The sequence below is a fragment of the Citrus sinensis genome, chromosome 4, assembly GCF_022201045.2.
Source record: "Citrus sinensis cultivar Valencia sweet orange chromosome 4, DVS_A1.0, whole genome shotgun sequence".
In the NCBI taxonomy this organism is placed as follows: domain Eukaryota; kingdom Viridiplantae; phylum Streptophyta; class Magnoliopsida; order Sapindales; family Rutaceae; genus Citrus; species Citrus sinensis.
This window is the reverse complement of record NC_068559.1, coordinates 21,109,318-21,134,545: the sequence shown is the minus strand read 5'-3', so window position 1 is coordinate 21,134,545 and position 25,228 is coordinate 21,109,318. Positions and strand designations below refer to the sequence as shown.

The window sequence follows — 25,228 nt, the reverse complement described above, 5'->3', positions numbered from 1 at the left end:
AAAGATAACTTCTTTTCTTACAAATCAGCTTCTTTAAAAAAAAAAATCAAAAAGATTAAAGGATTACACTTTAATACTAACGTGCATATCATGCCGAAGTTGCACAACACAACATATTTAGAGTAAAATTTATTGATCATTATTTTTCTTATTATTAATGCATACACGCTAGTGAGGTTCAAACTCAAAACCCGAATTATAAAAAACTCACTCCTTACCACTAGAATCAAACCTTTACCCTGGCCATTACCTAAAAAAATTAAGTTAATATCACAAAATACATGTATATATGAAAAATTGACTACAATGCATTTGTGATTAATAATAATATTACAATGATAGCTATAATACGCTCACACCAAATTCAAATTATGGTACAAACCTTGATGCTATTTTATTATCTTCAATTATCTAGTCATGAATGAACGGTGACTATAAATCTATACTTCAATACTTGAATGAAGGAAAAAGGTTCTAAGCTCTTCCCTTTCGCTTGTCATCTAATGCCTGCTCCAGAGATATACCAGTTCGAAATACAGTGGTCAGAATAAACAGATTGCATACTAATTCAAATGACAAAAATATAAGGAACATTACCTTGCCCTGGAGCATTCTCATTGTCAGCACAAGAGTATCGCGCATTCTACAAAAAAAAATTATCAAACGCCTCAAGTAAGAAACTGATATGTTAATAAATGCACCAAATAAAGAGTCTTCACAATTATCCAAAGAGAGCCGCGATAAAATTTATACAAGAACATGTTTCACTTTACAGTCTTGTTGGGAAAAAGGAAAGAAAGTTGAAACTTAGTAGGGCATAAGAAACTGGAACTAAACAGGAAAATGAATGTATAGGTCTTAAGTCTTATCAGTAGCACAAATAAACTATACTTATCAGTAGCAAAAATAAACAACAGGTCCTGTGTTTTCCCCTTCGACTAATTATTAATTTTTTTTTTCCCAGCAAAGCAAAACTATGGACTAAACAATGGACAATGAGGTAATGCAATGATGATTTATTAGGAAATAAATCAAGAATAACAAAATCAATTCCATGAGAAATTCAAATGTTTAAAGTAAGTAATGTATTACCGAACATTGTACGTGCTGAAAGGATATGAAGAACCATCAGAGAATGTTAAAACAAATTGTGTTGAGAGCCCACAAGGAACTTTGATCTGCAATATCAGTAAGATTAAAAAAAATTATGAAATGTTCACATACACGTGATGGAACTTTCTGCTTTATTAAAATCAAACCTTTTTATTTATTTATTTATGTAATCCTAAAAGTTAAGGAAAACTGCATCGTATTTCAAATTTCAAACTGACCAAAATAATTTTAAAAAAAATGTTCAATCAAGGTGCTCATGGTTAACAACTTCTAACCATGCATATCCTTGCAAGATTTGTTGTCAATGTAGAATTTGTCAAAAATGAAATAATGATGTCTACTAGCTTTCATGTTTAAAAATTGCCAATGATATCAATGGAGTACTTACTTATTACTAAGCAGAAAAATTATAGATTACACTACACATTGGTAATTAATTGATTTAAGAGTTCACTAAACTTGGCAGTAAGGGCGAATAGTTTGAATGCAATATATACATTATGCTTTGTCAGTCAGTTATTGTTCAACAAGTGGTCTGACTTGAGCTATGATAATAACTATTGCACTCAAAATTAAAATAAAAAGTCTCCTTGTTCACAGGCCATATCAAATGTAAATATCATACCGACACTTCCTTTGGAAATCTCTCTTCAATTATAGCTTCTGTGCTATCGATCTTGATTCGGTAAATCGACCGTCTCAATATAAGAGTTGCCTGCTCCCAATTCTCAGAAGAATCCATCTGTTAAAGTCGTAGCAAAACTTTAAGTTACAACAGATGTATACTCTTTCACATTTTTGCATTACTTTTTGTGAATTTATTGTACAACGGAAAAGCAGAAAGACATTTTACACAAGTAAACAATCTGGGAAAGTACAAAATAAAAACCGATGAAGGATGAAGAATAGATGAGCCTTCCAGGATCATTCCTTGCAGAATAAGAAAATTTTAAGGCTACATCACATTCTTGATACATTGGAACAGATGACTTGGGATTCTTTTTTCATTTCTTTTTTATCTTTCTTAATTTTATGTGCCCGGGATCCTTGACTTTAAGTTCAACATTTTGTAAACTTGAGAATTTTTTTCAAAGAATTCTCCCTCCTTTTCCCTACATGCTACAATAATTTTGTTATGCTCTTACCTACAATAGTTTTGGGATTACAAATATTAGACTTCACATTCATGAACTGTGGTTGAGGAGGCAGCTGGCTGCAATGTGAGTTAAAAGTGAAATTCATTTTCCTCTGTAAGAGTGAATCATATACTATAATGTTATTATTAAAATCACTTGTGTTTGGTATGTAGGATAGGATAGAATAGGATGAGATGAGGTAGGATGACATTTGACTATGTTTAATACTGTCTTGGGTTTGGTGTAGTTTAAGGTTAAATTGGATAGCAACAATAAAGAATTATTGTCATTATTAAAATAAATTAAAAATAAATAAATAATTATTTAATCATAGTTTAATTGAATTATTACAATTTTTTATTATTAACTAAAATTTTTTGAATTATTTATTATACCATCAACGTCATGGTATTAATTAAATATAAATACTCATTCAAATAAATTTTTATTTTTATCTATGAAATATATTTCCAACAATTATAATATACTTATTTCATAATTTATAATTTTATCAAAATGTAACTAAATATTTTTAATATTAATTTAATAATAAATTTAAATTTAAATATTATGAATATTTAATAATAAATTTAAATATACTTATATGTTAAAATAGTGTTATAATTTTAATGTAAAAAAATGAATTATAATATTCAAGAATATTATTTTTAATGAGTTAATATTTCAAGAAAGTTTCTTTTGTCAAATAAACACTTACATTACATATTTGGAACAACTGCTAAATAAATAAAACCTACCAGCATTAAAACACTAAATGTGGCATGACCTCTGGAGATGTATGCATCAATCTCGCTCTGCATACCGAGGTCTGCAAAAGAGCTAGTCAGACTATGCAAACAACAAAAGTTTATGGGTGAAAACCTAACAAATTAGAATATTATCCTAGTGATATGCATATCTGTACTTCTCTATTCTAAAATGCAAATAGCTTTTTCAAGATGAGAAGAGCAACAGCTGAAACTATATGAGGCATCAAACCAAGAATTGATACTTTCCAAGTCACTTCAAGCAATTTTTTTCTTCTTTTTCACAATAAATCAATACATGAGGAAAAAAGTTACCGATCAATGTTCAATGGAATCCAGCCTACGTTTTTACCCAAAGGTCCAAACAAGGCTCTACTATAATGTGCATCCAACATTATAGATTTCACCAACTTACTAAAATACAAATTTTCATTATTTCTAAAATTTAATACTTGAGCATAGAATGATTGACATTACATCCCTCCCATGTGAGTGCGATTCGAAACCCAGACCTCTTGTATCAACTCGAGATCTACCAAGTTACTAAAATGCATGTTAAGTATATGAACATCACTTTCATTGGATTCTTAAGGAAGTCAGATTATACTGCAAAAGCAATGTTCACAACACTACCGAGTTTTATGACTCTTAGGTCCAACATAAATCAAGTCTAATCATAGACACTTACCGCACTTTATCTTGTTCTGATCATTAGCAAAACGCCTCACTAATTCCCCCTGAAAACATCAAGTCGTGCAAGAGAAATGTTCAGGAAGACAACATCTTCATGTACCAAAAACATCAAAAGTTGCAACTTTTGTGTCACTCAGAAGATTTTAGTGGAGCATTACAAAAGGCTAAATTGAATACTGAAAGAAATAAACTTCATATTTAACAAGGGATCTATTAATGCAGCCAAAAGAGAGGAAGTATAAATTCAGCAAGCATCAAGCAAGCTAACATGTTCAATTTTTACAAGAATATACAAGTTTCAAAAAATGTCTACAGGCAGAAAAACCGAATCTCCCAACGATTTCCCAACAATTTAACTGCCTTTTTTCCCCAGAAAAGTGATATAAACTCTATGACTGTGAATATAAGCATATGAATATGCATATTAAAATTCTAAATTCACTACCACAAGGAGAAAATGAAACTTTTAATGTAGATGCAATTGCCTCGCAGCAGTCTTGATCAACTATAACTACTTCAGGAATGGAAGCATCATCTAGTTTACATATTAGGATTGAATCCAAAAAGAAATATCTCAGTTTTCTCATGACAGTTCAATAAGTCATGTCAATCTTAGAGAACAGATGGCGGTGCACTTGGTCCGGTTATCCGTAAGGTCCCACATATTTTATGACCAGAAAGATCTCAACTCATATACTAACTTTTAACATCAGTTGGAAGATTATGCATGGTTTTTTATGTGCAGAAAGAAAAAGAAATGCTGGTTATATGACATGCAATAAACATCACTCTATAATATATTACCTGACGGCCTTGATCATCCATTGGTATGCACTCAACAGCTATTAGTTTATCAACATCATCAGCTGTGACAACATACTCTGGATTTGTGGCTCCTGAACCAAAAATTAAAATGGAAATCAAAATATTTTAACAAGCCTATCGGCAAAAAGTCAAAACTTTATTTCAATGCTCACCCTCAATATAATGTCTGGTGCCATCCTGGAGATGACGAACCCACTAAAACACAAATTTTTAAGATATTAAATGTTAATACGTTATGCAAATATCTGCTTAACATATTTCACTGTTCATATAACTTAAATTTTCACCTGAAACATACAAAGAGTAGTTCCACGGACGGGATATCCACATCCAAGAAGTTTCTCTCCAGGTGTAGCTTCACCAATAATTTGAAATCCCTCAATACCAGGGCCGCCTGAATTGCTATGACCCATCTTAGATTCCAAAAAAAGTCATAAATTGTTTACCAAAAAATATATATCAACAACCTTCAGAAATAGAGGAAGCAATCTCGTTGTGTGTACTTGGAAACCATGCATTCATCTCTTCTGGTCCCCTGGCGACCCTTAAATCTAATGCATTAGGAACATTGCCAAGATTTTCTCTGTTAAGAATCAAATGCATGGTTAGGTAAGAACTGAAAAATATCAGAAGAAAGGGGTTTTTAATCAGAAAAAATGTAAAATAATTTCCCTGCTTAATAATGCATGTTCAAAGAAAAAATTGCACAGCATGACACACATAAACTCCATTCAATTCAAACTAAAAATTGCCCTTTCAAAAAAAAAAATTCAACAATTACAGATTTTTGAATGCATGAAAAGGAAAAGATGAAAACATAGTCACTCTGAATATTATTAGATTTTAAGTGATCAGGATCCAGCAATGCGATGGTGTTTTTCTGTATCCGAATGCATCAACATTTTGAGACTAAAGAATACAAGTAACAATTCTTTAGCACATTTCGAAAGTGATGCACCTGCCATGACTAAACATGCAAATTTGTGATGTCATTAAATGCAGAAAAAGAAGGGGGGGGGGGGGGGGCGGCCAAGAGTAACCATGGACAGACCCATCGGACAGACCAATGAACACGCAATTTGGCTACTCAAGCCAATTTTTGCTTCTACTTGCACAAGTCAACTTGGTCAAATCCAAAGAGTTTTCCCATGTACAACCAAGTTAGCTTGTCAATCTCAAAAAAAAGGAGAAAATACAATTTATAGACAAGATGAAGCTATAATACTCAAGGATGAAAGAAAATCTGCATTATTACTATCAGGCCAACAAAACATGCTAATGTACATCAGATATGTTTTATTAAATATAACAGAGAAAACATGCCGTCACACGAAATGATGACCCCAAAGTATCATATATATCCTTGGCATTTTTTCTTCTTTCTTTTTAATTTTATAAAAAGAAATAAGATACAAGCTCCTTGGGATTTAAAAGCTTTGCATCAAGACTAAATAATATACAATTGTTTAAACGGTAGCTAAAGTAAGTTTCATCATATCTGATGAAATAACAAGATGAATAGCCAAATATAACGAGATAAAGAAGATTAAAACTGCAAGACAAAATAAAATATATCATCCTAACCTGTTGGAACCAAATGAGAAACCCTGAGAACTATCATTATTGAATAGCTGCTGCATTTGACTGTTATGCAATAAATTTTTCATTTCACTATGACTGTCATCATGAATGGTTCTTGGCATATTGTCAGTTGGTTCAGGACGATCAGCAGCATTGGGTGTATGCATAGGAACACCATGCCGATCCTGCAACCAAGAGAATGCAAAATAGCATAAAGAATGTCATAATAAAATGGGAACAAAAACATTGAAAAATTATCACAGTAAAGACGAGGAAAAGATAAGAAAAGCAGCAAGATTGAAATCAAGTAGATTACATGCCAGTACTACCGTGTCAATAGATCCAGCTCCAGCATCAGTTCCTCCCTCTCGTGTTAAATCTCTAATTCTATCCTGTGATAGAAGTTAAAAAAAAAATACCTATATCACCAACTTAAAAAGTTATATAAAAAAATTTAGACATACGTCAAACTCAAAATAAATGCAGCAACCTCCACCTTACAACTACAAGGGACAACCAAGTAATATTGCACAATTGTACATTTTTAAAACAGAAAAAAAATCTGGAAAAACATAACAGGGAGTTCCATTGATAGGTTTATTTTCCTCTGCGAACGTGGCTGTATGCACACATAAAATTAGGAAGATGAAAGGAAGCTCTCAATATTTACACCTCAAAAATTGAAGGGTCCAATGCAAAAACATGGAGAAGCAAGGTTATATATATTGATCCGAAGAGGTAGACCAAAAATTACATAAAGCTCAGGTTTGTAGTTACCCAACCTATGGAGAAGTATTTTCTCTTCTGATGCAATATTGATACTGCATTCATGATTTTGAGTGAATGAGAAACAAGAATATGTAATGTATTTAATGAACTATGATTCATAATTAATAAAAGAGGTGCAAAATTTTGTGAAAGGAAAGCTTACGTAAGAAGTTCGAATCTGCGACTGTAACTGATCATACAGGTGCTGCAGATGTTAAAGAAAATGATAGGTAAGTCCTAATTTATAGACAAGTATCAGAAAATATAATTCCAGAAACAGAAAAGTAAGTAATGTGTTTCCAACATTATGAATATCTTGAGGACTGCCTTTTGCAGTTTTCAGTTCCCCTTTGATTCTAACAAGGTTAGCTACTGTTTTATACCTTGGTGATTTTTGGTTTTTCCTTTTCTGTAACCAGGGTAAAATAGTTTAGCTTTGCTCTGCTAATACCTTTACAGTGTTGGATATGGCAGAAGCATTTGTGACATGAGGCCAAAGACCATAGTCAGCCAGTAATCCAAGCATAGATGACATGAAAAAATATCTCTCATCCTCAGCAACCTGCAAAGCGATACCTTAAACAGTTGCACTTAAAATAGAATTATGTATACAAAAGGAGAATCAGAGAAGCAATAGCTAAGGTGATTTGTGAGAAAAGTAAAACTGACATATTATTATCACAAATCTGTGGATATTAGATATATCCACCAATAATAACTTTATATATTGGTTTAGATGGTTGAGCATGAAAGAAATCATCTAGACTTCAAATGGAGTCATGAAGAAAGAAACCTACTGATTATAAAGCTCATGAAACCTATTTTGCAGCAGAATTGTCAAACAAAGGTAAGATTCATCAAATTGGCTTTATCTCAGCACTATCGTAGACAATATATGCTATTACCTATGTGATCGCTATTACAGAATGCAGTACATTATCTTCATATTGTACAATTTACTGATGAAACCTGTGGACCTGACTAAATGAAAAACTTATAGGGTTTAGTATAATCCATTTCTGGGAAGCTCTTGGGCCACAAAAGGGAGCATTTTTATATTCAGACACAATCCATAAAACCTAAACCACTAATTATTAGAGAACTCATTCTGTTTCAATAAGGTTAGGTTTCAAAGCAGTACTGTCTTTGCCCGTCAACTTCCTTGTTTTAGTAAAATCTTCTCTCAATCTTAGCATATAGATAAAGACCAAAGTTCACAACCAATTTAAGGTGCTTTATCTAATGAGAGGTTGTTCTGTTACAATCAATTTCTCCTTTTTCTTTTTTTTAATGAAAGCTGATATTAGAATCTTAACTTCAAGAGGATCATACGGGGAATTTAGTTTACTATAACTTAACTAGAAACTATAAATTAACATCTCCATACATACATGTCAAGAGCCATTTAAAATGCCTGTAATTTTCCATTTTCAAAACATTGATATTGTCACTCATATCAGTACTAACTGTTTGCCTGTGTTCAATCATGGACTTATGGCCTACTATTTTAAATATAACATACCATTGTAAACACTTCTACCTTGTTGTTGGACAAGGTATATATGTGGAACCTGCTATTTACCTTCAAATCATGAGCCAATTTTAAATTTTCCTCAAGAACACCTTTCCTTCGAGCCAATTCATTTAAGGCAGAAGTGATTGCTTCATTTTGCTTCTCATCAATTGCCTAACACTCAAAACAACATTACTTAATATGTATGTATGTATATATATGCATATGCATATTAAGAGATTATTGTTCAAGAGAAACAACCATCCTCAACTCAGAGACTTTCCTCTCCAGTGTATATTTCTCATTCTGAAGCTGCAATTCCTGATATGATACAGATTAGCCTATGTCAGAAACATAAAAGTGCAGTGAATGTATACTTTCCACATGCAGACAAGAAAAGGCAAGCAAAGAAATGTTAAACCTTTAGACAAGCAACAGCAATTTGTTGACGAAGACTATGGATCTCCTCTTTCTGCATTCTAGCTCGTGAATAAAGCTCCTGCCATAATTTTATTTAATGCAAGAGAATTAGAATCTTCATTGTAATTTTATAATGGAAAGTTTAGCATGAAAATGCAAGAGTAGTGGTACCATAGCCTCTCGATCTTGAAAAGAAATGAAATTGTCTTCTTTCTGTTTCGTTGGAGCAAGATGTGTTTCAATTTTATGCCTACTGAACAAAACATATATTCTACTTCAAATCAATTTTGAGCAATCAGATTCTAAACTTGTGCCAGACCCACATAGTTTAATATAAAATCTCAGATAAGAATTTGCACAAGCAGTCATTTCCAGCGAACCTGGATAAAGATGTTACCTGTTTACAAAATCAGAGTTTTTAGCCTGAAACCTATGATTGTTAAGCCCATGCATAGAGTTGTTACCAGAAGACATTGCATTGGCGGTTCTACGTCCTCTTCAACAAAATTTCTGATATCACCACAGCTAACATTTTCCATTATCACTAACAAAATCTTGCATTTGACCTCATCCTGGTCTCCTGTTTCATATTTTTATACAGATGAAGACAAATATAACACATATAATAACCACATCCAAAAATTCGTCTACAACTGCCAAGAGTACATAAGCAGAGGTGAAGACATAGACAATTACTGTGATAGTATGCCTGCATAAAGAACCAAATCCTCATGGAACACAATATTAAAAATAATAATAATAATAATAAAGATTGAAAATGAAAGAATTAACTCATCTAAGCAATGATACACACTCCAGAAAACAATGTTCAGGATTTTCCATATAAGAATATCCTTTGTGAATAAAGTTTCAAGATACCAACATTATCCAGACACACTAAGTATATGATGACGAACCATTAGTACCGCCCAGCATTAAATTGAATTGAATTAGTCGAATTATTGCAAACAAAAAGCAAGATGGCCAAACTACAGGATCCATCTATGATTCAAATCACAACAAAAAAAAAATCCTTCAAATTGTCTATACCTGCTCGTACTTTTAAGTACTTAATGGCAAATAGAACACTAAACTCTCTATATCTTCAATATTTAGAGGACATGTTCCCTAGCATAAAAACTATACACAACTTAGTAGCTAAAATAGCTGTAGCACATACAAAAAGGTCAATTAAGTTTGAAACCAGAATATTCGAAGAATTATATTAAAGGAAACGACACACTATCTCAACAAAAGACGAAGTCACACTCAACAACATTCCAGTCCTCAAAAGGAGAGGCTCTAGAAACTTTATCAATAACAGTAGAAACTGATGCCGGTAAAGCAAAATACATAATTCTCTTTCGAGGTACCTCGAAATCTTCTCCTTTAATCTTTGCAACTAAGAATTAAGCAATTTAGATTCACTTGTCAAGAAGTATAAGAGATCGCTTGCTAAATTGTCAGTTCAACTACTCCATTATTGACCACTAGATAAGGCTTACTCCACTCAAAGTTTCAACAGCCAAATGGAAATAAGATAATCATCAAGTGTCGAAAGTTCCAGCTAACGAACTCGTAACTAATAATAATAATAACCTTTGAAGCAAATTACTTAAATTTTCTTAATGAAGTTTTCTACATGAGAAGAAAGATACAAACAAAAATGATCAAAGAGAAAAGAAAAAGATACGGTGATAGTAACAATTAACAAAGATATAGATTATCCAATTTTCTCGGTATCCAATCATCCCATCACAGCAAGAACAACAATAAAAACAGTAATAATAATATCAAAAACATATTAAACAAAAATTACGGAAATAAGTATTTAAATATCAAATTACCTGTGATTTAGCAGAAACTGAAAGATGTTTCTTGCTTTTCTTTTCTTTTTTTTTTTTTGCGTAAAAAAGGAAATTGTGAAAAAGGCGAAATCTGATGAGGTGCAGATCCAACAATATTCACTCGTTTATAATTTATACATGCCCCAGAGAGAGAATAAGAGAGTTTGTTAAAACTTAAAAGCAAGTCAAGTGACGGTCGTTGGAGGAAGTTTTCAAATAGTTGTATTTAATAATATTAATATATGAGGAAGCATATCCCAATTCGAGAAAGTCATGTACGTATAATTAGTAAGTTGAAACTTTTTTTTTTAAAAAAAAAAAAAGTAAGTTGAAAATGAGAGTTAGCTTGGAGATAAAAGAGGAAAAGGTTGTGTGTGTGTTTTTTTTTTTAATGATAAAATTAGAAATTGGGATGGTTATGTGGGATTTTTCATCTGTCCAGGGGGTCCAGCTCAGCAGCTTCCATACTCTTCTGTCAGTCGCTTTGCAATCGCTTAAATCATAGATTATGTCATCATCATTTTTTCTTTTTTTTTCATTGTTTATTAAGGAAATTTTATTGATTATTTCTTTTTGTGGTCTTTTACTCTGTTTCATTCTTAAAAAAAAAAAAAAAAAGAAATAGAGAAAATATTTGGGAAGTGCGAAACCTTAAACTTTTATATACATATTAGTGATAGAAATTTAATAGAGTTATGATATCCTAGAGAGAGATTCATCCTATTAACATCACATAACATAACACCTCATTTGCTATTTATTTTTAATCGATTGTGGGATAATTAGTATTAATATATCATACATTACATGTTAAGCTATATGTAGGGCGATTATTAGGAGTAAATTTAAGTATTTAACATGTGAGATATTTTTTATAAATAAAAATAATTTACATGAGAAAATCTATATAATTAATATTAAAAAAAGATGTAGCATTTTCTTTGAGTTTAAAAAAAATGTATAAGTAGACATCTTAAAGTGTGTGTGTGAAATTATTTTCTAATGAGAACATTCTCATTTTATTAAAGTGTGAAAACACACAGATTTTAATACATTAAAAATTATATTTTCATTAACAAATATTTTAAGATCTATACTTTTTTATTTATTAATGATAATCTCACTAATATTCTTTTATATATATATATAGACACCCACACACATATATATAAATGTGTATATTATACACATCTTGCATTATATTGTGTATTTTCAGTCAAACGAGCATATTTGTACTTTCAAAAGTCAAAACAACTAAAAAATGTTTTCTTCCTGTTCTCATTGTAACAAAATTTTATACGTATGGTTTAACGCCACCCTAATGAGACAAGATCAAACTTTGCCATCGCTATGACACGCTTTTGTCTTTTGTCATTCTAGTGATACCTAGAGGTCTTATCATTTTTCTCATGATAATTTTTTTGAGTTCGATGACTTTCCTTCGCTGGGTCCCATCATTGCGACTCTCATTATTTAATTGAATTTTTATTTTTCTAATATATTAATTGTTTGATATCCAAATGTCACATTATACTTAGACTAATTCATGTTCAAGTTTAAGTAAGATCACTAAAGTGATAAAATATTTTCTTAACGAATATTTAACGTAGTTGTATTCTCAAATCTCGAATCAAAAATTTTAATTAAATTATAACAGTCTTATACCAATTGATTTACCTGCTCCTTGATTTTAGTTTAATTTTTATAAATAAACACACTCACTCCTCAATCTAATAAATAAGAGAAATTTACACTCGTCCACCTATTTATTTTACTTTTTAAAAAAATATACAAATACTTTTTTTTTTCAGCGCGCCACCTAAAGTTTATTTTTTGTTGCATTCGTCCACTTTCGTCTAATTCCCGTTAGTGGATTTAACGAAATGTTAATAAAATGACCTTTTTACCCCTCAAAATTACAATTTAACCCAAAATAAATAGAAATTGGAGATAAATTGGATGGATTTAATTTTTTTTAAAGGTAGATGCTAGAAATTGGAGGAAAATAGTGTTTGTTGCTTGCTAAATTTAGAAAATTTGTATTTTTTTTTTGAAAGAGAAAAAATTATAAAACAGGGATATTTTTGACATTAACAAGTAATTGACTTAATTCATATTTCTCTATTAAGTAAAAAGTCAAAAAAATTAACTTATTTTATTAAGTCAAAATTATCAAAAAAATCTCATTAAGTTATAAAAACAAACATCTCTATTAAATTATAAAAACAAACATCTCTAATTAACTTAATTAATTAAGTTAAGTTAATTTAAGTCATTAAGTTAAAAAACAAACGCCACTTAAGTGTTCGAATACGTTGGTCGGGAGAGAATTAGTTTAATGGTGATTAAAGAAAAAAAATCAAATGAGAATTTCTTTATTTTTATCAATATTGACAGAGAGTTATCGTAAATTAAATATTATTTTATTTTTCATGAGCCTAGAGAAAGGGGAAAAAAAAAACTTCCCTCAATCAATTCAGAATGAATTTTATCTTAAAAACATGAATTAGAATATTACTTTACATCTCGATGGTAAAATTTTAGTTTAGTATAATATCAAATTATCGAAAACTTAATAAACCGCTTATTTCTTTTGACCGCAGATTGTTACCAATCACAGTTAAATTGAAAGGTAGAAATTACTTTAACCCTCAAAAGGAAGCTCACTTGCTCACGCACACAAAATCGCCAGCTCCGGTGAGTCGCCCTTTTCTCAGTCTGTAAGCCCACCGGAATTTCCTCGTCAACCTTCTCCCCCTCCCCATTCTTCATCTCTTACACGTGATCGGATCACTGCAAAACGACACGAGAATCCAATCGAAACGACGACCGCTCGATGATGTGAAGAAATTAAGCCGAAAACAAATGTCGCAGCAAAATATAAATAGCACTAATTTGAGTTATAGTAGCAATATTCCAGTGAGTGAAGTGTATTGGTCTCTTGTTGAAAAAGCCGATAAGAAGTTTTCAAAGATCAGAGACTTGCCTTACTATGAACGCAACAGGTTCTTCTCTCGTTAACTCACTTTTTTAAAAATTAATTTTTAATTTTTATTCACTAGTCTTCTATTATTTGCGGCTGTTTAGTTGATTAGAATTTCATTTTTGCGAATTCGTTTTAGATTGATTTCTTTTTCTTCAGTGTTTCTTATCAGTTAAAGCAATAAATTTCAAGAAATTCTATTATTGTTGCTAAATAAAATCCGTGTATAATGAAACACCAAATGCCGTTCACCTGGTGCTTTTGAATTAATGTACTAATGTTGATTCTGGAGAAGCTATGAGTTTTTGTTTCTAATCGAGAAGAATGCAACTGGATAAACAATCCCACTGAGAAAATGCACATAAAATGAATTGAATCGAAGAAGACGTGTTTCAATTGTATTATCTTTGGAAATACTCTAATAGAGGAAGTAAAAGTATACAGAAAGTTAATTAAAATGTGTTGTTTTAGGTACGATACGTACTTTTACAAGGTATTCAAGGTGTACACGCAGTTGTGGAAGTTTCAGCAAGAAAACAGGGAGAAGCTTGTTGAAGCGGGGCTCAAGAGATATGAGATTGGAGAGATTGCCTCCAGGATTGCTCAGCTTTATTTTGGACAATATATGCGGACAAGTGATATGAGTTATTTGTCTGAGTCGTATATCTTCTATGAAGCGATATTGACGCGGGAGTATTTCAGAGATGGATTGCATCAGCATCTCAATTTGGCCAACAAACAGTTGAGATTTCTTGCTAGGTTTTTGATGGTTTGTTTAGTTTTGAACCGACGTGAAATGGTGCATCAGCTGGTTAACCAGCTGAAAATGTGGCTTGATGAATGCAAAAGGGTGTTTCAGGTACTTCCGCCCCACCCCCCCTTCTCTGGTTATCACCTCTGAATAATGAACATTTTCTTCTTCTTTTTCTTTATATTAGTCTATGTATAATGTTTTCTTTGCATCTATTTGAGACCATAGACTTGATAAAGATAAAAGTTATATCTTATCAGAAAAAAGATAAAGATAATAGTTATACAGCTCATTCACACATTGTTGGGTTGGGAAAAGTGATGCACTATAAAGGACCGATGGAAATGTCCTGGCAAGGGGCAGTATGTTGCGGAAGGGTTGTTTGAAATTCCAACAATAATTAGGATTCTGAAAATATTTTCAATAAATTTTTTTTATTCCTCTTTCAAGTTTCTTAGGGAGTATGGAATAATGCTTGAAATTGGTTGCAACCATTAACAGAGTGTCATTTTATGAACTAAACTGACCTGCAGCATAAGTTATTGTTATGGCTTCATCTTTTATCATGGTCCCATTTGGGTTAACTGCTGTATTATGCACATTGAAGCCATTTGATCATGTGACATTTGGATGACTTTTCTTGAATGTTGTGAATGGGAATAAGAAATACTTGGCATTTGTTGGCCTGTAGACAGATCAGATAATGACCTTCAGATGATCTTGTTTCCAGGAAACTGACTTTAAGGAATGGAAGCTGGTGGTTCAGGAAATAGTTAGGTTTTTGAAAGCTGACACGGCTTTTATGAATATCAGGCCTTTAAGATATAGCCTTGTACTGGATCCCCGTCCAGATGATCTGCCACACGTTTCTGCATCTGTGAGAAGTTTAAAACTGCGAGATGCAATACTTAGCAGCTATCATCATAATGAGGTTAGGTATTAAAGTTTTTCTTTTTCTCTTCTTGCCATTGATATGGAAGTTGAAATGCTCTATGCTTAATTTCTAACTCAAATGACTTGGTGACTTATTTCTTTTCACATTACTGTACGTAATACATTAAAATAATGGTTTTTCGTTTCATTTGTTGTTGATTTCTTGAACAGATCAAATTTTCGGAGCTCACTCTTGATACTTTTAGGATGCTTCAGTGCCTGGAGTGGGAACCCAGTGGTTCATTTTACCAGTCAAGTAATATTAAAACTGGCCAGAATGGGGGCCCAGGGCCTAGTCGCATAAATTACTCTCAGGATATTGCTGATCCTTCTCTACCACCTAACCCTCGGAAAGCCATCTTATATCGTCCATCTGTGACTCATTTTCTTGCAGTGAGTATGACTTATTAATCTTTTCAATCTGCCACCTGCCTCTTTGTAATGACTTCCAATGTTCTCTACCTTGGTTGTAAAATATTCAAGTTATAATAGTAGTTACTCTTTAAAAATTTCAAGGATTTTCCTGGTTTTTGGTCAAGATTAGGCAGGTCAGTTGAAATTTGTAGATACCATTGTTCATCGTGGAGCTCAAGGCCATTACATGGAGAGAGATTTTTTCTTACTCATGGTCATAGTTTTTACTTTTTTTGTCTTTTTTAAAGCACTTTTCATGCCATTAAATACCTTAAGAGTTGGTTAACTGAGGATCCTTGGAAAACTTTCCTATTATTTGCAAAAAAAATGATCTTGCATTATCTACATGATATAGGTTTATGAGAAAAATGGGGAGCTTATGGATTAAATTTCAATCAATATGATTTAACAGTCTGGCATTTAGTTATTTTTGTTATTATTATTCTTCCGGAGGTGGAGGCTTTGCCAATCTTGTGCAGTGGATAATGCTAATAGGCATGATTTATCTAGACTGCAACTAAGAAATAATGTTTGCCTAGGAACTTCATAAGGTTTTATGTTTTCCAGGCTTTAATCCCTATCTTCTTTCAGGTTACAATCACTGTAGTTTCTCTTGGCAGGTTCTGGCTACAATTTGTGAGGAGCTCCCCCATGATGGCGTTCTATTAATTTATTTATCTGCATCAGGTAACACAAGTTCTGGTTATGCCCGAGTTCAAGATTGTGAAACTCTGTTTGTTATAGGAATTTGATGTTTTATGCCTTCTACTCGATTCAGATTGCTTTAGAATGTGTTGAAAACTCTATTTTCATCACCATCAGGTGCTCGAAATTCAATAAATGCTGCTGAAAACATTAACAGGAATTTTCAGTCTCATACCATCTCCTCAGATGCAACCTCTGCTTCTCCATTCATCTCCCCATGTAATAGCCCAAACCCCACCTTGGGGCTAAATAAAGGAGACTGCATGGATGACCTTGGTGGCTGCTTGCATTTTGGCACTCGTGGAAATAGAGGTACTCTATCTCATTCAGCTATCCAAGTGATAACCTGATCCACTTCTCTGAACCAGGTTGAGGAGATTGCATGGCGGCACTTCAATATCATTTTATACACTCTCTTCCTATTGGGCATGATTTTTTGTGTTGTTATTTTAACTTATTTATACTGTTTACATGTGAGATTTAATCAGCTATATTATGACTCAACACAATGCCCGTGTTTGGTTGGAAGGAATAAGAGGAGAGGAGAGAAATAGAAAGGAGAGAGGGTGAGAGAAAAAGAGGGAAAAGCGGGTCAATCTCAATTTCAATTTGGTTTGACATGGAAGGCATCTCTTCTTCCCTTTATATCTTGCCCCTCTTAATAGCTTGTTGCAGTGTGAAAGTGACTAATCATTAAAGTAATTTTCTAGATTGAAATACCATGCAAAATGAGCTCTGCAATAGCTTGAATCTGTTCCTAAAAAATGATTTTTCATAATCTGTTAAACATTAACAAAAACCATCGAATATATGTATATATTGCTGTGGTTTTATTGGCACTTTATTTCAGAAATGTGATCAATATCAGTCATACAATATGATATTGTTCTGTTTGGTGTCTCTGTAATGTTCAACTCTTGATTCCACAAAGATTGTAGTTTGTTTTTACTGACATACTTCTCTTTCAGGATTAAATTGCATTTATCCTTCTGATATTATTCCCTTCACAAGAAGACCGCTTTTTATAGTCATTGACAGTGATGGCAGTGAAGCATTTAAGGCAAGCTTGTGGATTCTTACTCTCTATTATGCTCATGGTTGAAGTTTTTATTAGTTTTACGTAATAATTCAAAGTGGAGAATCAATTGTTAATTATTTGTTGGGTTTTATGTGTAAATGAGGACTTGGAAAAGGAGATACAATGCGGGAATTTAGAAAATGCATATGCGTCTTTTTTCTAATGCTGTGTCCCTCCTAAGATTACTCTATTTAGTTTTTGACATTTTATTTGAAGTTACAATATTTTCGTCATTCAAAACTGTATCTACTGTTATTTTCAGAAAGGAGAAAAAGGAAAAAAAAATTAAAAAAGAAAAAACTTAAGGTAGTGTTAATTGTCACTTGAGTGGTTTCTGTAGTGTCCCAGCCACTATCCATGAATTGCTTAACCTTTATGAGAGGTTATCATGGCATTGGATGAATGCTTGCAGGCTATAAAAGGATCTGAAAAAGGGGAGCCAGCTGCACTCCTTATATCACCGAGTAGTACAATTCCCATTGCTGGTACTGATTTCTCTCGCAGCCCAAGTGGTAGCTCATTCACCATTTTTCTCACAGCCCCCTTGCAGGCCTTCTGTCTGCTGCTTGGTATTTTGGGTTCTGAAAATGAGATGGTGCGTAAGAATCTACCATTCTGTATATTCACTGTTATTGGTAATTTCTTTGGTTTGTTATTATGTCTTGATGGAGGAAATTTTTCTTCAGGATACCTATACCGAGGCTGAGAAGCTTCTTTCGTCATCATTAAATGACTGGGGATCAACTTTGGCAACATCAGACAATCTTGATCTAGTATGGGCACAAATTTTAAGAGATCCATTCCTACGTAGGCTTCTTCTGAGGTACTGTTCAATCCTTGACCTTGTTTTTATGGGGGGTTGAACTTTTTGGTCCTGCAAATGATGTGATTCACACTAGAATGCTATGAAGAAATTAAAACTACTTCAGAAAAATATATGATTTCAAAACCTTTTCTATCTATGTTGTCGCAGATTCTTATTCTGTCGAGCAGTTTTGACGCTATACAAACCAACCTTTAACAAGAAGGAATTCCTGCCGGAGTGCATGCCTTCGCTCCCAGATTCTCTCCTACCAACATCAACTATTTGTCGGACGACAGTTCTGCAAATGGCCCATATATTCGGTGCAACCGATAGATTTATATTGTCAGAAGAAATTATTCTTCCTGAGAACAGACCTGATGATATGGAGGTAGTTGCACCCTCATGAAGCACATCTACAGAAGAAATGGACACTACTGAAAAATGTAAAATTTGTGAATTTAAATCCGTGAATTTTCTGTTTGGTTGATCAGAAAATTATGTTGTTTTTAGCCCATCACACAAGGTGACGAACCACATTTTCTTTCTTGATTTTTCTTTTTCGATTTTTTGGTTGTAAGGTTTTGATATCTCTTGTAAAACGATATTTTGGCTTCTTGAAGAGGATTGCAACTATGTACTAGACGATGATAGTTTTGACCAATGTTAAAAGTTCGAACACGTCAGCTTCTAGGCAGAGAACACGGGGTTTTCTAGAGGTTTATTCTCAATTCAAGACACAACACAGCTTCTCAAAGTTTGTGTCTCAACCGCACCTAACTAATCACTATCAAGCTCCTCATATATATTTATCCAACACCAGCTTTTCATTTCCTCGACTTACAAGCAATTAAAATTATTTACTCCACTCGTATCATTGCAATTTTGATTTCAGCTCAGCTACAGATAAACTGATATCTATCTAATTTGAAAAAGAAATATGGTGGAGACATTGACGAGGGATATGCAGAAGGCGCTGAACAACATGCCGGAGGAGATAAGCCGGAGGAGATGGAGAAGATGCTGCAACAGCCGGGCCGGCGATACGTGAAGAATGCAAGGGCCATTTTGAGGACTCCGGCTGATATCTATGAAGATCCATCTCACTATTCTTTTATTCTCGACATGCCTGGTCTTGAAGCCTCCAACATCAAAGTATGTACATGTTTTCTTAGAACACACGTTAACTTAAAAATAAAAATTTTAGGTTAATCAATTACTGACAAGTTTTTAACGTGGGATGATGATGATTATTAACAGGTGAGGGTGGATAATGGGATTCTGCACATATCTGGGTAGAAGAAGAAGGGGCAATCTGCTGAGAATGAAGGTGCGGTGAAGGCGATAAGAATCGAGAGGCGTCGAGCAAGAAACATGAGAAAATTCACCCTTCCTCAGGACTCAAATCTTGAGGAGGTTAAAGCTATTTACAAGGATGGTGTTTTGACTGTCACTGTGGCCAAGAAGGTGCCTGAAGTGTCTCGAAAACCTAAAACTGTCACCATTCCCGTTTCTTGAACAAGATAATTCGAGTGATAAAGTGCGTGTTCTATGTAATGTATAGTTTTTTTTTTTTTTTTTAATGGTAGAAATATATGTAATAAAGTGCGTGTTCTACTATAAAAAGGGTCAACGAAATTTTAGTACGAGAGGTTTGTGAAATCGTTGAGCATCTTTTGGTTCGGACATTTTAAACTCGATGGAAACAAGCATACTCATGCGGGGATCGCAATGACTATTGTCAAAACATTTGAGTATGACTTTAAATATATCAAAAACTCTTGGGGCTAAACGAAAATGTAATCTTAAGACGAGTCAGAAATACAGTATCCGCTGCTTGTACTTTCTAACCACTATTAATTTCGACAAACGAATCAAACTCCAACTCCAACACTATTCCAAATCCAAGTTATTAAACATATAAAACAAATATATTCGCACACACGCGCGCAGAGAGATATAATCACTGCAAGTTCACAAATTTAGGAGCAGAGAGATTCAAAGTTTGGTATCCAGTAATGGTTAGTTGCCGCAAGATTCGTCGAAATTCTCTTTTAATTCTTCTTCTTCTTATAGCATCGACTCTTCTGTTTGCTTCTCCAGTCCTCGCCAAATCTCGTCGCCCGATATCTGTAAGTCAATTTTATTTATTTATTTTTCGTAAATTAATGGATAATTTTGTTTATTTCGTTCGTGTGTGTATTAATCTCTTTGTTTTTTTATTTATCTTAAAAAAAAATAAAAGGACATTGAGGTGAGACAGAAGAAGATGGATTGCTATGCTGATGTAGAAAGGTAATGGTTTTCTGCTCAATAAAATTGATGAACTTTATTTTTGTTATTGGAAACTTTTAATTGCATTATAGTTTTGTAATTTCTATCTCTGTTGTTTTGTCATACAGTTTCAAAGTTTCTGGATATAATAGGAATATTACCACAGGAATAACAACAAACTGACTTTTATTTTAAACTGGTTTTCCAATTATATCTGAAAATTGGTTTTCTTTTTGTATTTTATTGCTGTATATAGAAGGATTTGTTTCTGTACTTGAAAGTGTAAAACGTCGTAGAGAGTAAAATTTGTAGAATTCTGTATAACATCAAACCGGCGAGCTAGACTGTTTGTTTTTTCTGCAGCTAGATAAGTAAATGTATGATACTGACGAGGTTGTCTTCTGTGCCTTGTTCTCATTGTTTTGCTTGTTGTGCTTTGATTAAATTAGTGGATTATGGGGTCCGCAATGTAAGTCTTCAATGATAGCGAAAGAGAATTGCGCCTTGCGATGCCTTTCCCCTACTTGCTATGAGTTTGTTTATGAGAGTGATCCAGTAAGATAGTTCATTTCAGGTTATTCTTAATTAACTAGCATTATTATAGTTTGTATCTTCATTATTTATTACTCATTTTGTTTCAAATGTAGCTTGAAGAAGGAGAAAAAGATTTTGTTCGGAGCCAAGAATTCAAATACTGCATGCATAAGTAAGTTCGCCATTTCTTTATGAATTTTTTTTTTTTGATTACATGAGACTAATGCTCAAACTACAACTCATATTACATGAGACTATAACTGATATTTACAAATCAGACTATTACTAGGACCAACTTACATCAATGTTAATGGAGCTCTGCCCAGATTTTAACCCTCATAAATATTCGAGGGATGTCTACTCCTCACTCTTGGGTAAGGAAATAAACTACCTTCACTCAATTTTTAATTGAGGAAGGAATACCCCCACAATGCATTTGTGGGGGTTCGAACTGCTGCCCTCCAACTTGGAGGGCAGCAGCCCTGACCACTCGGCCCAAGGCCGAGTGGCTCATTTCTCTATGAATTTGATATGGCAGAAATAGTATTTTAATTCACTCGGTATCAAAATTTTATATGGAAGTGATATATATTCCTTGTCGTGTAACTTGATGCTGAGAAGCTTTGTGGAAGCTGTATCTAGAAATTTTCTCACTGTATCACATCTGGTTATGATGAACCCGAGCTGAAGCTTGTACCAAGGGATAGAGGGGATTGTGGGGAAAAGTTAAGAGGACGAGCATTCTGAAGCTGTGTTTCTCATCCAATAAGAGCAAAACTATTCTCATCCAATAAGAGCAAAACTATGGTATAGTGAAGTGCTAGGTAGAATTCAATGAGGGATATATGCTTATGGAACCTAAGTTCTGTTATGATGACTACAACCAAAGACATGGTAGCCTAAATGAGTGTGATTTAATAGATGAAAGTGATGAGACGAGAAGACAGACAGAATTTAGATGTGCTTATTAGTAATTAAGGCCATTTAGGTTTATGATGGTATGGGAACGTCTGGAGAGATGCTTTTTAAAATACAATCAAACAATTAGTTCACTGTGAATAAGATGGTAGACAGTGAAGGGCTCTAGGGACGAAGGAGACAAAACTGACAACCATGGAAGTTATAACACTTTGACAGGAGATATAACACTGGATATAATTCTGCAAGTACATAGTAGCGAATAAAGGTTCAAATTGATTCTGCGGTGGTGGGAAGAGGAAGAATCCCAAACATAATACGCAAAAGTAGAGTTAGATGATAACAGAGGAACATGCTTTAGATCTTATATGCAATTGGCTTTTGTAGTTAATAGTGAAAATTGTCAATTGGAGATGGATTGTGGTTAGAGACTTTGTAGGGATCCTATCTCTTGCTATTCTTTTCCCCTGTATGTACAATCATTTTTTAATTGGATAGAACTTCTACCGGTAAGTTCATTGTCTGGGAAGTAACAAAGATGAAGTAGGACCGTTAGGGAAATTTCATGTTTCATGTTGTTTCTTGGCTTGGTCGGATTGATATCTTGAAAATATTTTAGGTATATTACAAACTTATGTTCAATAGAAGGTGTCAGACTTTCTTTTAGTAACTTTGTCCAGCCTTAGTTTACTAGCTTGATTTATCTCTTAGGTTGTTGCTGTGCGCAATTTATGCTCACATGCTAAAGCTGTGGGAAAGTTGTTTCTTTGTCTAGTAACGATTTTATACTGCTGTCTCCACATTTATCTTGATTCTAGTAAATGTAAATAAAGTGACATATTCTCATTGCCACATCAAAGTCTCCCTGGTTGTACAACTATTCATAAAACCCATCTGTGGATTTTAGCTCGTGCTATTTCTGGAATGATTCTTTATGCTAAGACAGGTTTTGTTTCCAATTTTGTTTTTAATCTTAAATTTAGTTCGCATAACATAAAAGAATTGTAGGGTTTAGTTTAGACTATGAAGTTTGAAGAACACAACTAGTGTAGAAACCCAATCAGGGTTCGGGTTTTTTCATTTTGTTGAACTCTTAGTTAAATGTAGTTGAGCTATCTTCTTCGAAAAAACACACAAGCATGGTATTAACCTTTTCAGGAGTTGTTTGGAGATAGAAATCCCATTTAATAACGTTCATTCAATTCTCCTTGCAGGTTATCACTAGGAGAGAGCCTTGAGGGTATCAGGGGTTCGTTTGATTATTAAAAATGCACACTGCAGTGATTTGAGAAACTGAAAGGGAATATCATCTCTCCCTTCCTCTGTGTTTGTTGAGAGTGTGTATGCGGTTGTGGGGCTTGTGGGGTTATGTGGTTGTGTTTGGGCAATTAATCTGAATGCTGCAGCTTGGCGGGGCAAGAAACTACATTGTATGAACCTATCGTTTTTCAGCCTTCACAACTGTACATTCATTTCTCAAAAATCTCTTCCGTGATTTATAGGCACGAGCGAAAAGGAAAAATGCTTTGGAAAACTTAATTTAGAAATCTCCATGTGATTCATGTGTTTGAATTTACATTATTAGTTTGAAGTTTTGCACATCCCCCCACTTTTCAAGCAGCGATTTTCGTCATTAAATGTTTCTTCACATGGCTGTGTGCTGCGTAAGTTTCAAAGAGAACTACTAATAATCTTTTAAATTATTGATTCCAAATTTATTATTTTGATATGGTTCCAAAATTTATATAAATTGTAATATATAGTTTCAATACCTTTAAATTGATGGGAAATGAAGCTCAAACATATGAATTTTCAACCACACAGGACTTGACCCAATGTCGACATGAGCATATAGTCTTTCCAGTAATTAAAAAAATGAACCACTTTCTTTTTGTAATTATTTTTTCTAATGAGTCGCGTTATTGTAAACCGACAAAGTCCGCGATCTTTGTTTGGTATGGTCCTGCATACAGCATCAACTGCGTTGAGAACTAATTTTTCAGTTGTTCTAATGCCAATGGAAGAAGTCCAATTCATAAGTTTTTTTTTTTTTTTTTATTTTGAGTTTTTTGAAACACCATTCTCACAACCTTTTTTTGCAAAATTTTTAAGTTGTTCTAAGATGGTTTTCTCTTGCTTCTGTCGCAAGAGTTAAGCTAATTGCGTTAGCTTTTCAAGGATGATTTTTATTTCTAAAATAGTTAACTATCTAACATCATTATTTTTTATTTTAGTACAAAAATGTTAAAAGTGATGAAAAGTTAGCAAAATGCTGACAGAAATAATTATAAATAATGTTGATTTATCATGTTCACAATAAAGTGAATAAATTAGTACGCGTTAATGTTATTTTTGCCAATATCTTTTCAAGCATTAAATTGAAAAAGAGCACGTGGCATCAAAAATGATGTTATACCTTTATTTATTTATTTTTTAAATGAAAGGATGTTCATATCAATTAGCATGCAAGACCCCGCTCCACTGTCCACACCAAAGTCTAAAGTAATTAGCCCAAGTTCGGGTAAATTTTATAATTTTATTTTACATCAAGGCTTCTAGTACAAATTTGATAAGAATCACAACTTTAACTAAAGCCCAGGCTAGCTGGCACAATTGAGTGCCCTCGTGCTGTAATTTTTTTGACCTACAGTTCGGATTATTATGATTTCGGAAACATCATGAGAGATCTCAGAAGCATTATCGTGAACACTAATTAATCACGATCATGCATCTGATTAAAATATAACAAGTGATGATTAAAGACTGATACTGACAATTGCGCGCCCTCACTTCTTAGTTGTTACTGGGTCCAATTATGCAATTACTAAAGTAATTTTGCATTAAACAAATTTTCACGATATAAAGGAAAAACATGTGTCAAATTTACCACATAGAAAAGCTTTAAAATTATATATATATATATATATAAAGTGAAAGCACGATAAATCAAAGAATAAATCAAACAACAATTGGGCAAATATTAATTAATTAAAGGTAAGATTGGTATTATACAACTAAAAATCAGCTACAATATTTTATTAATTGAATTAAAAAAATTACCTAAAAATACTCGGTTCCCACAAAAGAAATTTCCTAACAATTACAAAAACAGAACAAAATCAAATATCCAGCAACTTGTTCAAGAACTCAACAAGTCACATGTTTTCTCTGCT

At 33.1% G+C, this 25,228-nt stretch overlaps 3 protein-coding genes across 8 annotated transcripts; 2 read left to right on the top strand and 1 right to left on the bottom strand.

Moving 5' to 3' along the window:
• Positions 1-259: 259 nt before the first annotated feature.
• LOC102615526 (hypothetical protein) lies at positions 260-10,892 on the bottom strand. Of its 6 annotated transcripts, none has more exons than XM_052439102.1 (20): positions 10,664-10,892; positions 9,214-9,525; positions 8,988-9,087; positions 8,818-8,895; positions 8,658-8,717; positions 8,466-8,570; positions 7,335-7,445; positions 7,047-7,088; positions 6,436-6,507; positions 6,119-6,300; positions 5,002-5,150; positions 4,822-4,928; positions 4,687-4,729; positions 4,514-4,605; positions 3,705-3,753; positions 3,008-3,078; positions 1,739-1,855; positions 1,093-1,178; positions 598-643; positions 260-507 (listed from the first exon to the last, which is right to left on the bottom strand). In XM_052439102.1, exons 2-20 carry the CDS (start codon positions 9,288-9,290, stop codon positions 475-477), a joined length of 1,620 nt encoding a protein of 539 aa, XP_052295062.1. In that variant the 5' UTR covers positions 9,291-9,525; positions 10,664-10,892; the 3' UTR covers positions 260-474. The 6 variants fall into 6 exon arrangements, with proteins under 6 accessions (XP_052295062.1, XP_052295061.1, XP_052295063.1 ...); XM_052439101.1 differs by having other exon boundaries at positions 9,214-9,396; XM_052439103.1 differs by having other exon boundaries at positions 6,445-6,507; positions 9,214-9,396; positions 10,664-10,891.
• A 2,417-nt stretch (positions 10,893-13,309) lies between these two features.
• On the top strand, positions 13,310-23,594 carry LOC102615830 (uncharacterized). The gene is made up of 15 exons (XM_006484664.4): positions 13,310-13,668; positions 14,118-14,505; positions 15,128-15,328; positions 15,502-15,723; positions 16,365-16,431; positions 16,567-16,761; positions 17,418-17,509; positions 17,940-18,122; positions 18,214-18,350; positions 18,501-19,484; positions 19,590-20,461; positions 20,575-20,624; positions 21,053-21,158; positions 21,251-21,309; positions 23,270-23,594. The coding sequence occupies exons 1-10, from the start codon at positions 13,529-13,531 to the stop codon at positions 18,736-18,738; spliced, it is 1,863 nt and encodes a 620-aa protein (XP_006484727.1). The 5' UTR covers positions 13,310-13,528; the 3' UTR covers positions 18,739-19,484; positions 19,590-20,461; positions 20,575-20,624; positions 21,053-21,158; positions 21,251-21,309; positions 23,270-23,594.
• On the top strand, positions 18,977-19,847 carry LOC107177751 (17.1 kDa class II heat shock protein-like). The gene is made up of 3 exons (XM_015532121.1): positions 18,977-19,048; positions 19,266-19,484; positions 19,629-19,847. Exons 1-3 carry the CDS (start codon positions 18,977-18,979, stop codon positions 19,845-19,847), a joined length of 510 nt encoding a protein of 169 aa, XP_015387607.1.
• Positions 23,595-25,228: the final 1,634 nt, after the last annotated feature.

Excerpts from the sequence above, each read along its gene's own strand:
- LOC102615830 (XM_006484664.4), top strand. The coding sequence starts at position 13,529 with ATGTCGCAGCAAAATATAAATAGCACTAATTTGAGTTATAGTAGCAAT. Across the intron at positions 14,506-15,127 it reads AATGCAAAAGGGTGTTTCAG|GAAACTGACTTTAAGGAATG; the intron begins GTACTTCCGCCC and ends TCTTGTTTCCAG. Across the intron at positions 18,351-18,500 it reads CTACGTAGGCTTCTTCTGAG|ATTCTTATTCTGTCGAGCAG; the intron begins GTACTGTTCAAT and ends ATGTTGTCGCAG.
- LOC107177751 (XM_015532121.1), top strand. The coding sequence starts at position 18,977 with ATGATAGTTTTGACCAATGTTAAAAGTTCGAACACGTCAGCTTCTAGG. Across the intron at positions 19,049-19,265 it reads GAACACGGGGTTTTCTAGAG|AAATATGGTGGAGACATTGA; the intron begins GTTTATTCTCAA and ends AATTTGAAAAAG. Across the intron at positions 19,485-19,628 it reads TTGAAGCCTCCAACATCAAA|AAGAAGAAGGGGCAATCTGC; the intron begins GTATGTACATGT and ends ATATCTGGGTAG.
- LOC102615526 (XM_052439102.1), bottom strand. The coding sequence starts at position 9,290 with ATGTCTTCTGGTAACAACTCTATGCATGGGCTTAACAATCATAGGTTT. Across the intron at positions 8,571-8,657 it reads AAGTCTCTGAGTTGAGGATG|GCAATTGATGAGAAGCAAAA; the intron begins GTTGTTTCTCTT and ends TTTGAGTGTTAG. Across the intron at positions 1,856-3,007 it reads CATTTAGTGTTTTAATGCTG|ATGGATTCTTCTGAGAATTG; the intron begins GTAGGTTTTATT and ends CGACTTTAACAG.